General features: G+C 44.8%; 2 protein-coding genes across 3 annotated transcripts in view; both read left to right on the top strand.

Annotated features, from left to right (window-relative positions):
* The window catches only part of SPAG16 (sperm associated antigen 16), a 371,498-nt gene extending 360,462 nt beyond the window's left edge, over nucleotides 1-11,036 (top strand). Inside the window, exon 16 of the mRNA XM_054278128.1 lies at nucleotides 10,686-11,036. Coding sequence (XP_054134103.1) covers nucleotides 10,686-10,867 — 182 coding nt within the window. The 3' untranslated portion in view covers nucleotides 10,868-11,036. The remainder of the gene's footprint in view (nucleotides 1-10,685) is intronic.
* A 1,151-nt stretch (nucleotides 11,037-12,187) lies between these two features.
* VWC2L (von Willebrand factor C domain containing 2 like) overlaps nucleotides 12,188-23,308 on the top strand; it is a 44,341-nt gene continuing 33,220 nt past the window's right edge. The window contains exons 1-2 of one of the 2 annotated variants that reach the window (XM_054277932.1): nucleotides 12,188-12,580; nucleotides 14,603-15,069. In XM_054277932.1, the coding sequence (XP_054133907.1) occupies nucleotides 14,659-15,069 (411 nt within the window). In that variant the 5' untranslated portion in view covers nucleotides 12,188-12,580; nucleotides 14,603-14,658. The remainder of the gene's footprint in view (nucleotides 12,581-14,602; nucleotides 15,070-23,308) is intronic. The other variant, XM_054277931.1, reaches the window with a different exon arrangement.

The raw sequence follows: 23,308 nt of genomic DNA, 5'->3' as shown, positions 1-23,308 counted from the left end.
TTTTGTTTTCAGTCTTGCTGTGTGTTTGTCTGTCTGGTTTTACTACCCTAGTGAAATACTATTTAGTTGTACTGTGGAAGAAAGATAAAAGCCACTCTGCAGCGCTGCTTCACCTGTATCATTGTCATAGTGTAGGCAACATCTGAAGGCTGCACTGATTAAGATTTAATATCTCCAATTTTTTTTCTCCAGCAAGTTTTACAAACAGACAAAAAAACCCAACTTGATTTGGGAGAGCTGAGGTTTGAGATGAAGAGTGGCATTGAGCCCCATCTATCTGACCACCTGAAAATGAGATCATTTGCTCGAGCTAGCCATGGGGTGAATGGAGAGTGCAGGTGTGCAGAGCACATTTTATGCCACTCATCTCTCTCCAGTCACCAGAGAAGGTGCCCAGACAGCTCCAACAGATGGGACACTGCACAGTCAGGAGGGGAACCTCAGGCTAAGCTGGAGGCACAAACCAAGCCTGGCTTTCCCAGCCACCTCAGCAGGGCTTTAACCTTCCCCACATGAGCCTCCATGTCCCAGGAGCGTCGTGTAACAAAGGACTTGGCTTGACAGAAACCAGAATCCACATACATTAGATCATCCTCTAAACTTGAAATAATAATGAAAACAAGAAACTAGTTTAAGGACAAAACAGAAGCGTTTCCTGTTTATTTGCTAGTATATACTGATGAGTGCAAAAAACTTTAGGAATCCACAATGTTTATCCAGAGCTGCTCTGGTCTGGGCTCATAAGGACACTGAACCTCTCTTTAAGGAGCATATTCAGAGGTAAAACACTTAAGAAGATAATTTTGAGGCAAATCAAAATAAATATTACCATCCCTTAAGAGCACTTTTTCTCTGAAGTAGTAGTTTTCATGACTTGCTTAAACTCTGGAAGTAAACTGAAGTTTGGCTTCTAGGTCTATGTTCCACCTCCATCTCAGGCTTTGCTCACCTGCAGTGGTTATTAGCTGTGGTGTAAGAACTGGCTCTGGGGGTCAAGAGATTTGTATTAAAAAAAGGAAGTGCTAATTACAGTCCACTCCAATAAGCTTAGAAATGTAGCAGAGACAAGTCCATTATCTCAGAGTTAATAGGGTTACAAAATGTTGACAATGCACGTGACCTGCTTTGCTATCAAATGCTACTGAAATTATGGATTGTTGCCACAGCATGGGAGTTGCACCAATGATTAAGACTTGTGTTTAATTGAGGTCATTGCCTATGGAAGTCTGACTTTCAATGGTATTTAAACCCCTGGATGGATACATGTGCCTAGGTACATTTGCTCTGGGTTACACATCTGCCAGCAGTGCAAGCTAGGGAATTCTCTTTTTAAATGTGTTTGAGGTGCCTGTTTGGAACTCCTGCATGGGATTTAGTGTCACCCTGCCTGAGGTGTCTGAGGAGGAGCTGTGGAGGTCCTTCTGTAGTCAGCACACAGAGGCAGCCACCTGCTGTCCCAGACAGGCAGGGAGCTCCTGGGAAAAGGGAATTTTCCTCCCTGGTAGCTGCAGAAGGAGCTGAACCCACTGTGGGATGGCAAGGTCAGATGAGATGAATCCAGAAAGAGATTACACATCTGGTCATTCCCTTGCAGTTAATGGAAAGGATGATGCATATGCTGTCCAGGGGAAACATAAATCAGTGTTCATATCCCAGTCTCATCTCCTGTAACACAAGCATATCCATCTTATCACTTGAGAAGGGAAGGAGGATCAGGGAGGCTTTACCTGAATGACTGCAGGCATCTCAAAGTAGGAGAAGGAGAAGGAGCAGAGGATTAATACAAAGGTTATCTTCTATTCTCTGAATGCTTTTAAAGCAGTGTTTCCATTTGTCAGAGCTATGTTCCTACACACCTGGAATTTTTCATCTCTTTATACACCACTCAACTTCACTGAATTCTTAAAAGTGAGCCATACCAGTGCCTAAAACACATACAGCTGCAGCCAAGTAAGAAGTTTGGTTTTGTGCATCCAAATCTGTATTCAGGGACCTCACTTGTAGCAGTAACTAGAATAATTTTCAATTTGTGGTAAGAGAAATTTTGCTGTGACTTAATTTTTTCTCAGTTAGCTCATCAGTAAGTATTATTTTTCTTAATGAAAGTTTTTAGTTAATATAAGTGCAACTCTTGAAACACCAAGAAAACAGCTAATGTGTTCTGGAGATAGTGTTACTTGCAGTACAGTACTTGACATGCTGCTTCCAATACATAAGTTCAACAGAAGAGAAAAGCTTGTTCTTCAGAACAAGATCTGAATGTGAACTGTAACTATGCTCTGCAGCATTTGCTATCACATAAAAAGTTTCTTTGCAAGCAGAGGTTCAGCTTGGCAACTCCTGCAGATAATTTTATGGTGATTTATTCCTTTTTGAAGAGCATCAGATGATACTGATCTTTCCTCTTTTCCTCTGTTGCTTTCTTAAAATGTGACATTTTTGTCATGTTGTTGCCCTGAGCAGCACAAGCACAACTGCAGCAGCACCAGGACTGATGTCACCTTCTCAGGAGTTTCTCAGCCAGCCTGTTACTGCAGCTCCCCATGGATGCAGTGTCACTCAACACCTCCCCTTTAGTGGTGACTAAAAAACTAAATGCTGCCTTTGGGGATTTTTGATTTCAGAGCAGCTTGGTGAGCCTGAGGTCCTGCACATGGTAGCAGTCCAAGGATTTTTGCCAGGATGTCTTGGTCCTTTCTCATAGGTTTTTTCCCTCAAGGTAGATTCCCCTGGAAACACAGACCTACACATGTGCCCACATACAGGTATTCTAGGTAACACTGAAAGCTAGACAAGTGCCTTTCTATTATATGCATAAAAATACTCTGTTCTGACAGACATTTTCATTTAAAAAACCCAATCCTAGACAAGAAGGTATTTTCCTTTTATTCCCAAGATTTTATTTTTAATATATTCAACATGCCTCATTAACACATCCAGAAAGGTTTTGACATCTTGAAGACTCTGCTTCAAAAGTTTCTGCTTTAATACTTTTTGCTGTGTTTTGAAGCTACTTTAAAAATCCAAAATGCTATCAAAAAGGCCAACTAAAATGTAATATAAACAAGCTCAAGTCCAGCTGAAAGGGAGCTTTACAGTAATGGTCTGGGTCTAGAAATCCTTATAAAAAGGCTTTAAGTTCTTTTATATAAAGGATTTTCTTCTATCAGATAAATGCTTTCTTTGCTCTGAGTAACTTTCTGGTGATTTCTTGCTTGAAAAAGATTTGTCAAGTTCTGAGGTCTGTTTAAGCTCCAGGAATAATGCCCTTTCATCTAGGTCACAGTTCCACAGAGTAAAAAATTAAGAGAAGTCCCCTTTTTCCATCATCCAAACATCACTCCTGGCCTTTACTCTTTGGAGGGAAATGCATCAGGCCACACCATCCCACTCCATTATCAGCCAGGCCAAATCTCCACATGCAGATTTTTAAAGATGTGATTTGAATTTCTGCTAACACACTTCTTGGGTAATTTAAGGTCTTTCTGTGTTCCAGGGAAATCCCTTTCTACCTTTGTAAATTTCTACTGAATAATTTGTCTGAGAAACTTCTCTGCACAGACGTTCCTGTTATTACCTTTCTATGATCCTTGGTCTAGGACACCTGCACCATATGGCCTTACTCAGCATAAAAAGCTGCCTTTCTGTTTGGGAGGCCTGACTGTTGCTGTCCTGCTGAAAGCCAAACAAGCAGTGAGTTTGCTCACTCTGAGACCTTAGAGTGCTGTGAGTCCTTGTTGCAGTACTGGCTGTGTTTGTGGTGTGCTGATCCTGCCTCATTTGGGAACGTGATTGCACTGATTTGAGAGACTTCACACGCACATGGTGAGTCACAAGCCTAAGTGCACTCTGAGATGAGCTAATTTTCCCCAATATGCTTTGCCAAATCCATGGCTGTTTAAATACTTCTGAGAAAGGGGAAAAAAAAGGTCTCTGGAGAGAATGACAAAAGGATTTTATTTTGGTAACAGTGTATTAAACACCTGTATCAGCAGATTCTTGGACGTCTTCTCTCTTTCCCAGCTTTCCTCTAGGTCTTCATTACTGAGAATATTTAGTTAATTGCTGCAAGTGAATTACAAACTGCTCAAGATTATTCTTCTATGTCCTGACCCTTGAAAGATCTAAATAGAGTGTGAATACAAAGGGAGGAAGGAAGTCATGATTATTTCCACAAGAATATTTATGAGGTTTTACTCACATTTGAGAATGGAGTAATATAGTAATGTCTAAAAAGTGCATTCCTAAGCAAAACATAGCATACAAGAAATAGTTGTTATATTTGTTGAAAGCTGTTTATAGAACAAAAAAAAATTGTCCACCATCTATCATATGTTGAAATCAGTTGCCTGGTAAATAACGCTGTGCTTAGTGTGACAGTAATGAAGAATTTTATCTACAGCCACTGCAATCATAGTTTGCAGCCCTTGTAAATATTCCATTTACTTTTATGTAGGCAAGCACATTAACTGTTAGGCAGATTGCTAAAGGGAGGGACTGGGTATTTTTACCTTTCACACCTCACTTGAAAGGTGCCCAATTCCTAGGACACTCCAGGCTGAGAGATCCTGATGAAGATGCAAATAGTTGCAGCTCCAATAATGACAAAAGACCTAAATTCAGAGGGAATATAATGCATTAGGGCTGTGCAATTTGTAACATTATTGTGAAGAGACATTCCTTTTAAAAAGGGAACGGGAAAGAAAATATGTTTGATGCAATGTGTAATGTAAGGAAGTGGTAGCCTTTGGTAAGTAAGGTTCAAAAAACTCCACTTATCTTAAAATATATTCCATTGACTAACAATCATGTGCCAAAATTAAGCAAAATTCCATTCTGACTATTCTTGAACAGAGTTTAAAAGTTCTGAGTGATGACATTGGTTGAACCATTAACGTAAATCCTTAAAATATAAGTAGTTTCTTGATACCTTCCACTTTGGGTCATCTTTCTTTGGGAAAAAACCCACACAACAAAACCAGATGCTGCTCTACATGCACAGGAGAAATCAATGGATAGGATCAATATTCCCTCCACAGGTAATAAATGCTGAGAAGCATTTCTGTCTATCTAAATTGATCCTAGAGAATTCTTTAAATTGGTTCTGATGTGTATAAAAACCATTTCCCTATTGATCAAAGCTTTTCTTGCTTTCTTTCTTTGATATGTTATTTCATCTCTGCCATCAGGAATGGTCTCAGGCTTCTGTATGCAGTTATGATAAACAGAATTTCTTCAATCCATGCAAGATTTTTTATTTTTAATTTAAACCCAGAAATAGCTGAGTTTGTCTTTGAAGGTGGATGTTTTGCTTATAGTTAGGCAGTGCAAGTAATTTTTAAATTGGGGAAGTTATCACATCAGAATTATTTGCAAGGAAATCTAAAGTAACTGCTGTACTTTTAGTAGAAACAGCTGCCCAATTCCTGCTCCTCGACTGTTCTGTTGTCTCTGAGAGGAGGAGAGGGTTTGATCTGTCACTGTCCTTGCTGTGCCCCATTTTTGAGCAGAAGACTTCACCTGAGCTGCTGAGTCTATGGGAAATGTTACTGGGAGTGAGCAAACAGTGCCAGTCATCATGAGGAATGTGCCTGGGGACCTGTAGAGTTTGTGACTTTTGTTACAACAATATTTTATTAGCATTGAAGCTGTGAGACTGCTCCAGAAACATGAAGTACTGGTGGGCTAAAACAGAACTTTTCAGACTATTTGATAATGGGATGTTGCAGAATGAGTAAATTAATTTGCCCAATGAAAAGTTAAATGTTTAATGGGCATATAAAAAGGCTCACCAGTGAGCAGTGGGGATGGTTTGCTCCAAACCTGTCACAGTTTGCAGCTTTTTGGACATGTAAAGCTGTGTGTAGTGTGGTCCTGGCAAGGTTTCACTCAAAATTCACTGTACAAAGAACACAGTTATCATGGCTGTGATTTCTGTTAGGCTCTCCTGAAATATAAATTGTCAAACTGTCTTTTGACAAGTACAGGTCTTGTTCCTTTTACCCCAAGTAATTTGGAACCATCAACCCAGCAAATTAATCTTGTCTAGTTCTGTCTTCTGAAGAAATGCAGTAACAAATTAGATTGCTTCAACACACCTGCCCTATTTTAAATGTATCCACCAGTTCAAATTAGGAGATGGATTTCATACTGATTTCACAGGAGGGGCTTTGGTTCCTTAGGATTCCTTTCCTTAGGTATGCAAAGTTCCTTGCAGATGAGGAAAAGCAGGTTGCTTACTTTTATCTAACACAATTGAGCCTCGCTGAATGCAGTAACTTTGCTTTTAAGTTCACATGTTTAGGTCAGTATGCACACTCCAGTAAATTTGGTGGGATTTTTGCCAGATTCCTGCTTTTGGCACTTTATGGCTATGGTCTTTATCAAACCCATAACTTTCTGTACATTTGGAAAATGTACAAGAACAGATTTGCATACAACATAATTAATCTTAACTACCCCCTTTTTCAGAGTGGGGTATGTATCCTAAAAGTAAAAAATTTTTTAAAAAATTATCAAAATGTTACTGTCTCTGAGGTACTAAATGATTTTAGGGTTCAGATTTTGTCTCAAAACAATGTAGATATACAGTTTTAGTAGCAGGAATACTTCTTCTAGAAGGGCATGGATGGTTTTTATTGTTTTAAGTACAAATGTATTTCTAGCCCAAACAACAGCACTGCATTGTAATTAATCAATGCCTAAACCGAAGAGCATTGCCAGTCCAGAGACAAGAACAGAGCTGTTCTCTGTAGGACACTGGGACTGGAAACCTACAGCAGTACTGGGCAAAAAAGAGAGCTGAAATTGCAGTGATTCCCCAGAGAAAACTCAGTCTGGTCCAAGCAGAAAGGTGACTGTCCAGAGATTCCAGATTCTGGCTGCCCTGCAGCTCCCAGGTGAGGTGAGATACAGACATTTTTCATGGAAACCCTGTGTTTCACCTTCCCTGGGGAGTGATCTGGGTCTGGCTTGGCTCCACATTTCTCTGTGGATCCCCAAGGAAGGAATAAAGCCTGAGGTTTACATATGGAGGAAGCACCATCAGCCAAGTACATTTTAATGCACAGCTTAGCCATTTTCTTGGCTAAGCCGTCATCCCCTCAAGGATTCTTTGCACACAAGTTGTTTGTACCTTTAATTGGCTTTGTTACCTTTCTTTACCTTTTCCAACTCACTGCATCCCTCTTGAAGCAAGTGTCCAGATGGTCAGAGCTTATGTTATTCTAAGGACATAATAGGGGTACATCAGAAAAATTAGTACTTGTGTTTAGCACTGGGCAAGAGCAAATCAGCTGTGACTAGCACAAAGGCTGCTGCTCTAGGGTCTCTTTGTGGTGACAATGTGCTTTGTCATCACTCCTTGTGTGCCAGGTTGAGGAAGAAGGCTGAGCTCAGGATTGGCGTGGAGCCAACCAGAGCAAAGCTTCACTTTATCTCCCCATGTTGCCAAGTGCACCAAGACATCCAGAGCAGGTTCTGGAAGCCTTGTGAGCTGGAGATCTAGAGGCTGTGAGATCTAGAGGTCACAGTTTTGGAGACTTTGCATCTTCTAAGCAGAATCTATTCATTTCAATGCAAATCAGCCTAACTGCTCAGCTCAGTGAGTTTGCACAGACCAGCCCCACCTGACAGTTGGGTCAGAGGTATGAAGAACTACCTCTCTTCAGGCTTTTATCTTCCTCCAGTGTTCTATCAAAGTGCCTTTGTTAGTGACAAGTATCCTTCATTAAAATACAGCTTTGCATCACAATTATGTAGTAGTTTTTGTTTGCTTTCCTAATTGGAAAAAATTTTGAAAGAGCAATAAAACACAATTTGTTCCCTCTTCCCAAAATGAAACATCTCCATTCGGAAGGAAGGAGGGAGTAAATTTACATTATAATGAGCAAATGGTTATGAGCCTGTAGATCAGTGTTGACATAAAGGGTGAGGGAAATGAGATGTTGTCATTTTGTGCATTCCCCCTCGCACACATCTGCCTGTGCATCCTGCTGCTGCTGAGCCAGGAGGTGGCTGTGTCGTGGGCAGTGATAGTAACACATCCTAACTCAGGGAAAACTCCTGTGGAATGGATCATCCTTCACCAGGGCTGCCAGGTGAGCTCCATCCTTCCCCCAGTGAGTGCCAGCGATGGAGGCAGTGCAGGTACTACTGCACCTCCGAGCTGGCTGCTTCTTACTGACCCTCTCTGTTTTCCTCTTGGCTTTGTCGTTTCCCAGGACGGTCAGAATTCTAGCATGGACTGACAGGATGAGTGCTATGGTTTTGCTTCAGGCATGTGGCTTACCTAGCAAAGCATGCAGAAAAATGCAGGGTTGGGGCCTGCCCCTGCCCTGCTCAGCCCAAGGAGTGAATGAGCTGAAGCTTTGTCTGAGTTGTCATTCTGTCCTGCCCTTGCTTTCTGGAAGTGGACAGCAGCTGTCCAGATCTTTTCTCCTGCCTGTCCCTGTCTGTAACAACTGGGTTCATTAGTGATTTTGAGAAGCTGGAAGTGACATTAACCCCCTGCCCAGCTGTTGTGGTGTCAGGGCTGCAGGCAGCATGGCATTTGTTTGGCTCCTGGAGAAGTCATCCAGCGATTGCCTGGAGAGTCTCGCTGCAAGTGCAATCCATATGCAATGCTTCTGTCAGCAAAGACTTGCTGGAGGAGAGTTTATAATAAATATTCACATCTGCTGCTTTGGACACTCTAATCCATCCTACAGATCTTTGCTGTGTCAGGCTTTGTTCTAGATGAAGAAGCCGGGTAGTTGTAAAGGTTTGCAAATAGGCATATTTATCATGGTTAGCTCTACTTGCTAGTTCCCTTTCTTGCACAAATATCCATGACCACACTGAGCATAAGTTGTGGTTAGATATTCTCAGTGCATTTGTAAGCTGTTTGAGGCTACGTGTTTCTTTTGATAAATGGTGAAATGAAGCCATCAGATCTTCATGAGCAGAACAGACAGCATCATTGTTATGACTTAGTTTGAACAGAGGGACAATATATTCCCTGCATAAACTGTGCATCACATAGGCACACCCAGGGCCCTGAAGTGTTAAAACTGGGATAAATTCCTCCATGCTCATGTCTGTTGGATAGTATGTTCCCATTGGCTATTTGGTAAATAACCTGAGTTACTAAAAATAGAAAAATATCTCCTGTTTTTCATAATCTTCCCAAAAATTATGACCTTGGTGCCAGATGGACTTGGTCTGTGTCAATTTCAATTATTCTTCTGCTGGTGATGTCTTTGCTTTCAGAGAGAAAATCTCAATACATAAGAAGAGCTGTAATCACTCGCAGGGTGTATTGAACTTGCTCTAAATAGAAAAAAGTGTTTGACCAAGATCATGACTGACACTACAGTGATCCCATTGTTGTTAGGGCCACATCAGATTTGAAATGAATGTATTGATTTTTTTTTTTTTTTGTACGTGAAACTCATGATTATTATAGTTAATTTCTAAAGGAGAATCTTTATCTGGAGGCTGGATAAGAGGCACTTCAAACATGTCACTTACCAGCTATTACCTCTGCTTTTATTTAAGCAGGGAGATAATAAACACATTCTGCTTCCTTAAAAGTGTTCAAAAGTGAGTCCATTTGATTTGCAAAAAAGCACATGGAAACTGAGAACTCCTTAGAACCTTTTTTAGGTTTTCTTTTATTTTTTCTACTGTTAAACCCTGTTCTATACTAAGGATTTAATTATAATTTTTTCCATAAGGATATAAGGGAGCGAGCACTCAGTACAGTTAGATGCCTGACTTTCTGGAAATTCAGCTGAAAACTCATATCCTCATGTCTTAGAGTGGTACAAGAAAAGGAATGTCAAAAGCATGGTCTGATATTGATACCTACAGGTATTAGGAGAGCATCTACTTCTCTGGTGCTCAGTCTGTGTTTCAGAATCTGTCCCTGAACAACTGTATTTAAATATAAGTGATTGTCCTGCTCTGGTCTGCTCCGCCTTGAGTATTGTGTGCACTTCTCATCACTGTAACATAAAAAAATGATTAAGCTATTAGACAACATCCAAAGGGCAGCAAAGATGGTGAAGGGCCTTGAGGGGAAGCTGTGTGAGGAGTGACTGAGGGCACTTGGTCTGTTCAGCTGGAGGAGACTGAGGGGTGACTCACTGGGGCCTGAAACTTCCTTCTGAGGGGAAGAGAAGGGGCAGACACTGATCTCTGCTCTGTGGGGACCAGTGACAGGACCTGAGGGATTGCCTGAAGCTGTGTCAGGAGAGGTTTAGTTGGATATAAGGGAAAGGTTCTTCCTCCAGAGGGTGGTTGGGCACTGGCACAGGCTCCCCAGGGATGGTCACAGCTCCAAACCTGACAGTTCAAAAAAGGTTTGGACAACGCTCTTGGGCACATGGTGTGACCCTTGCGGTGTCCTGTGCAGGGCCAGGAGTTGGACTCCATGATCTCTGTGGGTCCCTTCCAACTGAGCAGATTCTGTCATTCTGTCCAAGTAGCCAGGCTCCTTGTGAGGAGAACATGATGTCTCCAGACTGACCAAATTACTCCAAAATCCAATCTCATTGTTATTGATTCGTGCAACTTTCTGTTAATTTATCTCAGAAAACAGGAGTACACGCAAGTCTCTTTAAAGCCAACATCTCAAAACTTCCCGCGCCGCTCTCTTGTGCAGCCTTTGCCAACCTCGATGATGCCTTTGCCGTGTGTTTCAGGTGACCTGGTGGCTCTGGCCAGCAGCGAGGGCTCCGTGAAGGTGCTGTCCCTGGCCGTGGGCCAGCTCTCCATCCTGCGCGGCCCCGGGGTCGAGGTGCGCTGCGTGCGCTTCCACAGCCAGGATTCCCTGCTGTCCGCGGGTGCCGATGGCAGGGTTTGCCTCTGGAGCTGGGCACAGTGACACACAGTGACATCGCCTTCCACGAGAGCGGTCTGACGGCAGCACTGCGCGCTTATAGCTTCCTAGCTCTTCTTTGCGCTATTCGGGGAATGTTCGCCCAAACGGAGCATTATTTAGCGTTTTATCCAAATAAACCCCTCTAGTTCTCCCCCTTCCTGCTGTCACCGCGTTTTCCCCAACGCCAAGAATCTCTCTTTTGGCGGTTTCTGGAGAAACAGCTTTACAATGACGCCTAATGCCGGCGCGGCCGAATTGCAAGGAGATTGATTTTTAATGTAGCGCAGCGCGAGCCACAGGAGCCGGGGCGCCCCTTCCCCGGCGCAGCCGCCTGTGGGAAGATGAGGCGAAGTTTCCACAATGCGGCCATGGGGGATGTTTTCCCGGACAGCGCCGGGGCAGCGGCGATGAGCCGGATCTGGAGAGAGCGGAGGGGCTGAGAGAACCCCCAGCCCACGGATCCGAGGGCAGCTGGGCTGAGGGGAGCCCCAGCCGGTGGATCTGAGGGGGCTGCGGGGCCGAGAGGAGCTGGGCTGAGGGGAGCCGGGCTGAGAGGAGCTCCAGCCGATAGAACTGAGGGGAACCGGGCTGAAGGGAGCCCCAGCCGGTGGATCTGAGGGGGCTGTGGGGCCGAGAGGAGCTGGGCTGAGGGGAACCGGGCTGAAGGGAGCCCCAGCTGGTAGAACTGAGGGGAGCCGGGCTGAAGGGAGCTCCAGCCGGTGGATCTGAGGGGAACGGCGCTGAGGGGAGCCCCAGCCGGTGCATCTGAGGGGAACTGCGCTGAAGGGGAGCCCCAGCCAGTGGATCTGAGGGGAACCGGGCAGAGGGGAGCTCCAGCCGGTGCATCTGAGGGCAACTGGGCTGAAGAGAGCCGGGCTGACAGGAGCTCCAGCCGGCGGATCTGACGGGAGCCGGTGGATCTGAGGGGGACCGGCAGGTCTGGGCAGAGCTGTCGCCCCAGCCGGCGGCAGGCGGAGCAGCGGCCGGGGCGGAGAGGCGCCCCGCCCCTGCATTATTTTTTGGGTTTTACCCCCCCGGCTCTTCTCTCTTCTTCTTTTTTTTTTTTTTCTTTTTTTTTTTTTTCTTTTTTTTTTTTTTTTTTTTTTTACCACCACCCCGCTAAAAGCAAAATTAATCGTAACAGGGGCAGGCAGGGAGCGCGGAGCTGCGCGGCGCGGGCATGGCCGGCGCCCGGGCCGGGGAGTCCCCGGAGGGGCGCGGGGGCCGCCCGCCCGCCGGGCGCGGGGCTCCTGCGCCCGCCCTCCCCCGCCTGCCTCCCGCCTAACCCGCGATCGCTCCCCCCCTTCCCCCGCCGAGGCGAAGCTGGAGCCGCAGGAGATCCGCCGGGCACAGGGAGGGGACAGGGATGGGTTGTTTTCTCTCCCCCGCCCGCCCCGAGACCTGAGGAGATGCAGCCCAAGTTCGCCGCGATGACTCTGCTGCTGGCACCGGGGCTTCTCCGCGGCATCGCAGCCTCCGGACCGCCTGAATCCTGCTCCCTCTGAATCGTCGGCGCCGGGTTAAAGCTCAGTTCTCATGTTGTGGTTGCTGGGCTGCCGCGCTCCCGTTTTGCGATGGGAGGTGGAGGAAAAGGGATTGTCCGTGAGTCAACACCGAAAACGTGATTAGGATGAACTGCTTTCACTAATCTGTTTCTAACCTTTCAGTCCATGTTGGCCTGTGACCCCTCTCAGCTTTCACATTCAGCCTGATCAGGTAGGTCTGAATTATTTACTTGGGGTGAGGGAAGGCGGATGGAAACGTTTCAGAGACTTACCTACGATCCTGGCCCCTCTCAGGATGAGAAATGATGAGAAAGTTCAAGCTGTAAACTAATTCTGAGCCCAGCAGCATTTGTTTACTTGTTGAAATGTGTCCGTGCAAGACGTCTGCAGTCTGTCTGATTTCCAGGATCGAGCCGAGTGCCTGTGAGTTGCTGTGGGACATCTCAGCTGCTGTAGCAAAATATCTGGGGAGAACTTTTATATACGTATATGTATACACACGCATTTGTTTTGAGATCTTCCTCATAAAACTCCAGCAAATTCTCACAAGTATTTCACATTTCCTCAGATATGAATGACTCTGTTTGCTGCTCTTTTTTTTCCCCCTAAATGCCCACGAATCTGCAGTGTTGCAACCTACCTGTAGCGTTAGGTGGGGAGATGCTCTGCTCTCTAGATATGTAAAGCAGCCGTATCTGCATGAATCGCTGGATTTCCAAACAGCATGTTACACGGGATATTGCTGATAGGAGTGCACAGTCCTTGTGATGGAAACACAGCTAGTACTTCAATTAAGAAGATATCTTTTCGAATTTGATAAATCTTGTGTAATATCCGGTGTCTCCCTCTGTTGTGGCTTCGGGAAAACTGCTTGGTCAACAGGATCCTTTAGCTGCTTCTCTGGGATTAAAGCTTTCTCCTCCTGCTGCTCCTTTTTTGCTTCAATTAGGGGAGAATTAATTGCTGAACATCTGCAGTCCACCAAGAAAGCCAGTATATAAAAATGTCACCCCGAGGGGTGGGGGCAGTACGTGTGTGTGGGTTAATGCATGTTTGTGTAGACTCCGTGTGCCTGTTTGTGCATGCTCTGGGAATGGAGGGAGAGAAGGGATGATGACACACACACACCCCAACAGCCCTTCTTGTTTTGGTTTGTGCCAGCATCTGCCTCCGTAGCTCTGCAGTCCGTGTAATGCTGATATTTCATCTCATTTAAAAGTTTCCTGTAATACTTTTTTAAGAGGGGTCAGAAACCAGTTTGCTGCCGGGGTTGCACTGGTGTGTGGGCAGGTTGGTGGCGGTGATGTGGCACTGTGGGCAGCCAGAGGTGTTCCCGAGGCACCGGCGCGGAGCCTTTCCGGGGGTCGCTGAGAGCCCCTCTCTCTCCCTGCCGGGCTCCGTGCTCACTCCTCCGCTCCAGCACAGCTCACCGCAGGTGGCTCCCGAAGTTTTAGAAAGGCTCCAGCTTAATCAGGCCGACACCTGATTAAGCGGCTCCATGCATTATGCAGGCATTTAACGTCCTGCACTCGGCGGTTTTTGCTGGGAATCGCTGAAATGCTGAATAATGGAGATGGTGAATCGCATCTTTGCCTCTGGCAGGGTTAAACGTACCTGCTGCAGGCTGGGCTGTGTTGGTAGCCCAAAAGTCCCTCTTCAGAAATGCTATAAATAAGATTCTGTACTACTCCACCTCTTGCAGCCCAAGTTAACCCAGCACCATCTTTCAGATCAGGCACAGATCTGACAACAGATTATGTTTCACTCCTTTTTCAGCTCAGGTTTCCCACCTCGGTTTAATGAAGTGGGCTGTGCTCCATATGTAGCACCAAGGGACAGTAACCCCCACAGGAGGTTTAGACCATCCTTAAACTTGGCTTCAAAACCCTCCGAGCTGCCCATCACCATGAGATTTCAGGCAGCTGGTTTAATTTCTGGTGCATCCAAAAACTCAACTGCAAAAATGAGGAAAGTAAAAATTAGATGATTCTGTGAACCACCATTCCTTCAGAGATATTTTATGGTCATATGCTTCCAGGCATGTGTGTCTAATTTTAGGTATTTCACATGCTTTGTTCTCTTTGCCAATAGTTAAGAAGAGGTTTAATTCAAATGAAACAGTGATAGTTAAAAACTTTGATTTATTCTTTAGTACTGGTTGAAACAATGACTTCTATAAGTCACTATTCCTTGAATTTTGAGTTTTTTCTCACTTGAAACTGTTTGTTTTCAGACCACAACACTGGTCTCCCTATGGAAGCAACTGTTTGTATCTGGCTTTGAGGTCCCATGGAGAAGCTGAGGAGGGGGATGGCTCTTCACATCCATGAAGCCTGGATACTTCTGTTTGTGCTCCCTGGTTTGGTCACTCCAGCTGCCATCAATCATGAAGATTACCCTGCTGATGAAGGGGACCAGACCTCCAGTAATGACAATCTGATCTTTGATGATTACCGGGGGAAGGGCTGTGTGGATGACAGTGGCTTTGTGTACAAACTGGGAGAACGTTTTTTCCCAGGACATTCCAACTGTCCCTGTATCTGTACTGAGGATGGACCTGTTTGTGATCAACCAGAATGCCCTAAAATCCACCCAAAGTGCACAAAAGTGGAACACAATGGATGCTGTCCAGAATGCAAAGAAGTGAAAAACTTTTGTGAATATCATGGGAAAAATTACAAAATCTTGGAGGAATTTAAGGTATGGAACCCTTTCTTCAGTATTTCCTACTAGTATGCTTTAGGAATTGTATTTTTGGTGGGAGCTCTCAAAGGCACTCAGTATTTGCTTACTGCCATTGATGAATGCTGAAGTTGAAGTCATTTTTAGCTGTGATGCAGATCTGGCTCATGTAAAAGCTGTCACCTCCCATTTATGTGCATCCCTGAGGGCCAGTGGTCAGTCAAAGCCCCTGAGGGAATTGCCAGCCCTCTGCATCTGCCTGCTTTGCTCATAGCATGGCTCATGCTGGACTGCCAAGGCTGTGTGAACCAGTACTGAGTGCTTTTAAGAACCCCTTTTGCAATTTGGATAGCAAAAAATTGATGGCATGGTACTGAGAGCTGTTACTCACAACTGTATGAGCATGCAAATAAGTAGATGGTAAACTCTATTTATTTTTTTCATTTCAACTGTGATGAGGCTGTCTAGAATGGAGAAGATGAAATCCTAGGCAGATGAGCATCTCAAGCAATGAGAAGCATGGGGATTCATTGTAATGGTTGAGTTATTGTAAGGAATGTCATAAAGAAATCCTGAAATAGATCTTAAAAACAGATCAGTGTTTTCCAAAACCACTACACAACCTGCAATTCTCATTCTAATGAGTTTGATCACGAGCTTTCAATTGTGCTATTCAATCCTGAAAACAGCATTTCCCAGTGAAGAACAGGGGCTGTAAAAGCTGCAGGTACACGAGTTTGTTGTTCAGGTCATGTGGCTTTGAGAGTTGAACCTCCATAATTAACAACAGCCTGTAACTCCTCCTGGCTGAGTGCCAGATCTTATTATACCCTTGGCCAGTTTGTTGTCTTTCCTGCAAGGAAAATAATTTCATACAGGTCTGAGTACTTCACCAGTTCTCAGTAACATGGATGGCAGTTCTGGTTTTCACAGAAATGGGCATTTTCAGGGAAGGTAGCAGTTAGTAGTTCCTTTTTTCTATCATGTGTGCTGTGTTTATCTTTCTCTGTCCATCTGGAACTGCAGTCACTGAGTCTGCCCAAGACAGTTTAATGTCACAAACACATTTATCCTAAAGCAAATGTATGAGGAGCATCTCCTTGAGGGCCACCCTGATCAACCTGCTCTGCTTTGCTGAGGGATGTGAAGATGCTGATCTTGTGACCTGCTCACATAACAGTTCTTTCTTGTCCTGAGAAGGCCCAAGTTCATCCCATGGTCACACTTCAGTGGTCCCACTTTGACAGCTCTGTTGTCAAGTGGTGAGATATCCCGCCTAGGTGGTCAGGTTTTCATGTGAGAGCTATAAGGTCTCGTTTTTAGGAACAGAAATTTTTAAGGACTCTGAAGAGATTTCAGTGGGATAGTAGATCTTATCATCAAAGTATCTTTTGTGTGTGAATTAAGTGGAAAAGTAGTGATCTCTTTTCCTGAAAGAAATAATTTCATCCTGATAACAGCGTAAACTCTAGGAAAACAGAATAGAGGAGAGAAAAGCTGTTGGAGAGAGTTGGGAGCCATCTGGTTCCCTGCTTGCTGTATTCAAGCACTTGGGGTGCTGTGTGGAAAGCAAAGTTGCAGCACCCTCTGGGAAGCACAAAGTAGACAGTGTCACACCGCTGTGACACACAGTAACCTTCTGTCCAGAGCTAATGGCAGATCCTTCACACTTTATTTAGCTGGCAGTCAAACTTTTGACCTGGACCTGTGTTTTGCTGAAAGCCCAATATGTTGTGGGATAGGGCAGAAACCAATGTTTTGGAAACCTCTGTGTTTACCTAGAATAAACAGTGCATTGTTTTTTTCCCCTCAAAGTTCCGTAGGAGAGTCAGACAATGGAAGATCACTGTTTTGTGGGGAATAAAGAAGCACCTGTGAACTATGACTTTATAAATTCTATAGGAAAGGCAGAACTTTGAAATTCAGGAAGCTGCTGCTCTGAAGTCTTGACTTTATGAGGCATCCAAGCATTTTGTTGTTTATTTCAGCAGAAGAAAGATTATACCTGCTATCTCTGCAGATGAAATCTTGAGCAGTTCATAGGTTTTACAGGCTCTGAGCTCTGCTCTTCCCTCATGCTGTTGAATTTATAATGTCTGCAAACTTTCTCCCATCCATTGCACACACACTGAAGTCAAAGACGAGAGGCTGTTCTGACTCAGGCCCAGGCTGCTTTCAGTGGACACAGAGGCTCTGTTTTATGTGGTCTCAGAAGCCTTTCACCCACTTGATTTACTCTTGCTGGTATGTAGATTTCAAATAGTCATCTATAGAAGTGCTTGTCACTGCTGAGTTTCAGCTGAAATTAGCCTCTATTTAAAAATCTTTTGCAAGTGTGTGTCTGTGTATGTGTGCCAGGACTGACTCATCTTGTAGAAATTTCAGCTGCCTGATCTTTCACAAATTGGGATTAATTTTTTTCTCTTGGATTTTTTTTCCTAGGATATCAATATCTATGAGAGGTTTCCAGTTGGGTGAATTGTTTCTAGATTTTTTTTTTCCTCAGCTTTGGGGTGAGAAATCCAAATGTGATTCAATCTTTTTTTCTTACCACTGGCAGTAACTGCAATGCTGTCAGGGTAAAGGAGTAGTTACAAAGACCCATTTCTTGAATATTTAGCTTTCTTCTCATGAACAGATCTTGTGCATCTGATTTTTTGAGTCATAACAGCCATAAGCACAAAATACAAACATGCCAACAAGCCATGTAGCTTAGACAGCTGTCCAAATATTTATGCTTGTGCCCCTCAATCATTAACATGTACAACTGAAATGCTGAACTGAAGTTCAATTATAAATCCAAACCCATTGAGAATTTTTCTTGTATCCTTTTGTAAAATGTTGTGTCTTTGACAGATGGCTTAGTAACCCCAGGCGGCATCTTCATAGCATCTTTATCTCTTATGGGTTCTGGGACATGTTGGTGGGTTTGGGGCCTGACTCATTCCGTAGTTTCAGTGGGTTTTACCCCCAGCTTTGGCTGAGGCTGGGGTTCCACCTCCAGAAAAGGCCAGCACAGTCTCTCTAATGCTAACCATGATCAGATTCAAATGTGCAGATTAAAATGCAGATTGATGCCTGGAGGTCATGATTCTGATACCTGTGGAGCAGGAGAGAGGGCAGGTCTGGTGGCTTTTACTGGGATCCATCTCTCTATTTCCCATCTTGTTCTCTGCTTTTCTCTTTGCTGGACTACAATGTGGTATCTCAGGTCCCACTGGCCCCTCTCAGAGCAGGGCTGAAGGCAGCTCTGGTGGCTGCAGGGAAGGTGTAAAGGATGCTGGAAGTCTCAGGCTGTTTTCTCCAGAGGGATCTGACAGGGACTCTTGGGGTCACTTGGCAGCTGCATTTTCTCTCCCACATCATCCTTGCCTTGATTTCAGTCCTGTAGGTTAAGCTCTGAGCCCAGGTGCTCTGTGCTCACCTGTAGGAGCAGAGATCTTTCAGAGCCAGACAAGAAGCAAATGGGGATTGGTGTTGGTTATTGCAGGTCCCCATGGCTGTGTTTGGGATGGATGTCCCCAGCCAGCACTGATGGGAAGCTGAGCAGACAGTGTTCTGCAGTGTGATGGATGTTCATTGGCAGCTGATGGAGAGCTCTGCAAATGTCACTGAGGCAGCAGTGTCCCCAAGTGCTGATTAGTGTTTGCTCTCTTGCATGACTTACTGGCAGAAAAGCACACACCTCTGAGAAGTGGAATTATGGTGTGGTTGCAGTGTATTTGTAGCCACAGTGAGGAGCCACTGGAAGAGGGTTGGGTTGTCAGGTTGGAAGGTCCATCATCAGCTCTGAACTTCCTGGGTCTCTCATCACCCAGCAGAGGCACATCCAGAATAACCTCCTGCAGACCTCTGCAGGTGTAGCAAAATGCCATTGCTTGGAGATAAATGGTCAGTTCACAAGAGATTGTCAGGCTGACATCTTGAAATATTCTCTCCATTTTAGAGTGACAGGCAGGGACTGCTCCCTGTCCCTGCAGGAGGGTGGGCACGGTGCCATCCTCCTCCAGGGCAGTGGCAGGAATTTCCTAACCACAGACATTGAAATATCTGTGTCAGCCTGGCAGAACCTTGGGTGAGTTATCCTTTGGGTGGCAGCACCAGAGCTTTGGGCCTTCCTGATGATGTTCAAGTGAGAAGGGCAGCTTCAGCCTGCAGTTGTGAACTTGAGCTTGGAAAATACTCTGGACATTTTTTGGGTGCTCTTCAGTGACTTCTTTCTTCCAAGCACAGAGCTGCAATTTCTTGTAGCCATTGGCTCTGCCAGTGCTTATCCTCTGCTGCTGCCTTTATTTGCCTGCCCTTCCCAATGACTTCTCCACTTCCTTGTCCTCTCCCCTTCCACCTTGGCTGCTCCCAGACCTATCTTCACTGAAAAATGTAATGCCCAAGTGTTAGTCCCTTACATCAGCACAAGTGTAGATAGGTGGGAAAACAAACCTTGCTCTTGCCCTTTTCCTCCACACTGTTAAAAAAAAAAAAGAAAAAAAAAGCAGGAAAGGTGAAATTTTCCTTCCAGGGCAAAGTTTTTGCTGACTTGAAAACAGGCAGGATTTCATTGCAAAAATTCTACTTTATTTTTCTCTCCCCTGTTCCCTGCCTCTATATCTTAAGTTCATTGCTTTGTTTTGTCCACAAATCACCTGTAATCCTTCAGTGAAGGTTTTTGTATCTGGCTGACTTTATGTCTTCTTGAACAGTGCTTTGCACAGTAGGGACACAGCTCTAGCAGGGTTCTTCAGGGTGTAATCAGAACCCAAAATATATGAGGGAGTGTGTAAGCATAGCATTATCATCCACTGATTCTCAGCTCATTATGGAAACCTTTACTTCAGAATAGTGGCACCTCCTTCTCCTTTGTAATTCTCTTTAAAATGTTTTAGTAATGCAATTACCTGAATTTAACTGAGCAAAGGAAGGCCTCTCATCAAAAGGCACATGCAGGCATGTGTGCAGCTCTCAGCCCCTGAAACACAGTGTGTCCATCCTGATGCTGGAGAAAAGGAGGCAGTGAAACCAAAAAGGGATTCCCCACCCCCGAGAAGTGTGCCAGAAATAGAAATTTCTGAACAGAAATAGAATTTAAGTGGTGTAAACAACAGCCTGGCTCAGACCAGGTACCCAGCCTTGGAGTGCAAGCTCATCAAATATGAATGGAGCACTTGGGGTGGTGCAGAGTGCTACTGGTGGGGTGGTGCTCTTAGAGAACATTTCTCTGAGAAACAAGAGTGTGCCAGCCCTGGGTGGAGAGGGCCAGCATGGGTCCCCCATTTTAATACTGGCATTTTTCTCTCCAAGATGTGTGCAGCAGGCTTTTTTTTTTTCCTACTATGACTCAAACAAGTGGGGATTTTTTTTTTCCCTTCTTGTGTGTTCTGCAATTTCACATATGGCTAGAAAATCATAATACAAAAGAAGTTTCAATAACGTGCCTGTGCTTTAATAAAAGGAGCCATGAACAATGCCAGCTCTGAAGATAGCACACAGCCATTGAAATCAGACAGGGGAAACAGAACATCAGTCAGATGGAAAAGTATGATTTATTATCTCCCTCCTGGCAAAATTACAGTGACAATGTCTATGCAAAGGAATCTAAAATTACTGACTTACTGTATTTCTGTCATAATTTGTACCAAGAAAACATACTAAAATAGATAGGCCTGTCACATATTGATCTATAGTGAAACCTATTTTTAAAATTATGCTATGAATTTAGCTACTGATTCTGTAACATATATATCACATTATGCACAAATATATTGTTACAATAGGTGGAAGAAGATGGGTTTTATTCAGAATTTGGCTAAAAAAATCCATGGAATTTTCTTCCCTAGAGAACAGTAATACATGGGAGACCTCAAATGCTCAGCGCTCAGTCTGAGCAAAACTGTCTCAGAGCTCTCCACTGAAATGGATGAGATCCAAAACCTGAATCCCCACCATTCAGAATCAGCAGGAACTGAGCACAAGCCCCTGGTTTTAGTCACAGTGCAGAGCTCAGCCTGTACATGCAATCCCAAGGGATTGGTATTTCCCCAGTAAATATGACACAGGAATTAATGTGTGCCCAGCATTGGTACTGCCAGAGCTGGGGCTGGGCTTTCAGTGATTCATTGCAGGAAAAAGCCCATCAGCTCTGCTGGCTTCCAGAATGGGGGCTGAAGGAGAGGGGATATCTCTGCACAGCCAGTGGAGAGGCTCTGGCACCTTCCTGCCCTTCCTCCATGGCTGCTGGAGCCTTACTGGTAAGAAAATTGAATATGCAGTACCTGCAGGTGTTACCAAGAGTGGTAAAATCAAGTCTGAGGCTTTATTGTTGTGCTCAGTGAGGCCAAGGAGAGACCTGCTCATCCTTGGCTCTCCCAAGCTGTTTGTCTCTGCCACCCAGGCTGTTTCTGTGGGGCTGCTGAGCAGGAGGTCCTTGGGTCATCAGCTTAGGAAGAAGGATGTCATCCTTAGAAACATCCAGAGCTCATTGGTGAGAAGGCTTTTTAGGAAACTATTTCCTGCCAGAGCAAGGGGAAGTGCAGGTATGTGTTTGTTGCCACTGGAATGTGCTCTATGCAGAATTGCATTCATTAAAAAAATGCTCAATCAGCCAATTAATCTAGTTACTGTTTTAAAAGCTGTAATTAGATAAGTTGTGTAGTTACAATGCTCAGTCTCGTTGCAAAATAAGGATGTGTGAGGCTTCCTTACTCTGTTCTGTGGTAATATCAGAGGTAATTCTTTGGGAATTGCAGTGAAATCAGTATGCTTGGAGAAGCAGTAGAGTTTGAACTGTGGTCATTCTAGTCAGCAAAACTTTGTGACTGAGGGTTAGCCCAGTGTGCTCCTGTGTAAGCAAAGCCCAGTGTGTTCTCTCATCACAGGTAACCCATTCAAACCTGATTTCAGCTCACATCCCTCCCAGCCTGTGCTCATAACCAAAGGGTGACATCCCCTGAGGGACAGGAACCTCCCTGGCAGCTGCAGAAGGAACAGGACCAAGGTCCACATCTCCTCCCCAGTGATGTCCGGTTGTATTATACCTTCCTCCATAATGGGAACTCAGTGTTTTATCAGTGCATGGAGCTGATCTCACCACCTTCTCCCATCTCAGTTTGGACAAAGGAGGAAACAGCAGACACAGGTATAAGGAAAACATGTGTAAAAGGGATCACCTTTCTGATCAGGGCCTCCATTCCTTTCTCCCTGCTCCAGGAGGCTTTCTCCTGGATATGGCTCCTTCATTGCAAAAGCCAACCAGGAGGGAATGGAGAGCAGAAAGCTGCCAGCTGGGCTCACTTCCCTTGCTGACATTAAAAGCAGCTTAACAAAGGTGAAGCACACCCAGACATTTTGTGTGTGTCCGAACAGGGCTGCACATCACACGTTGGAGCCATCTGTCATGTCTGTAACCTTTCAGGAGTCCCCTTCCTGGGCACTGGCCATGTCTGAACTAAAACACCATTGTCATCGAGTCATAAAAATTATCAGCAAAGTGCCAGAGCCCCAGGGGAGGTGCAACTATTGTAAGGAACAAAAGGAGACATAGATCAAAGCAAGGAGAGCGTTCTCACGGAAGAAATGCAAAGTCATGTTTTTACAGAAAGCTTTGCTGCTGCTCTCGGGAGGGAAAAGCAACCACGAGACTGCAGACACACAGCTCTGGTGGAAAAGGGGCCAGGACTCAGCTCAAGGCTGTCTCTCTCATCAGCTAATGGAGGAGTCACTCTTCAGATCCAGACAGGGTTCCAGGAGCCTTTTAAACTCATCAAATTGTGTGGCACAGAGCTAATCTCTGAGCGCAAAGCTCCTAAAGCCATCACAAGCCTGACTCATCAGATGTGGGCCCAGGGTAGCCAGGATGAGGTGCATCTTCTGTGCCCCTCATCTGCCTTTACTGATCTATAGGGCTCCCCAGGAATGTTCACAAAAGAATGGCAAGGAAAATGTTGTTTGTGATCATGGACAGGCATGGGAAGGAGGAATAAACAGCCTGGAGGGATTAGAGCATCCTTGTGCTTTTCCAGCTCCAGAATCCAAGCCTGGTCACCAGCACCCTGGAAAGACTCTTGTGTTAGCAATGTTTGTGTGTGTGTTGAGGGCTCCCTTAAAAACAGGATCTCAGCATCTGCTTCTGCTGCTTCTTGGATGCCAGGTGCTTGGTTTAGCCAATCTGCAGTGTGGTGCAAGCATTTTTCAATTTTTGGATGGCAAAGTTGATTTGTATTGCTAGGGCTCCACATAAGCAGGATAGAGCTCCAATTTTTTC

This window comes from Melozone crissalis, unplaced genomic scaffold (assembly GCF_028551555.1).
Source record: "Melozone crissalis strain CALT ecotype California unplaced genomic scaffold, PUWL_Pcris_2 ptg000023l_1, whole genome shotgun sequence".
Classification (NCBI taxonomy): domain Eukaryota; kingdom Metazoa; phylum Chordata; class Aves; order Passeriformes; family Passerellidae; genus Melozone; species Melozone crissalis.
The sequence above is the reverse complement of the archived record's forward strand: the minus strand, read 5'-3'. Positions and strand labels throughout refer to the sequence as shown.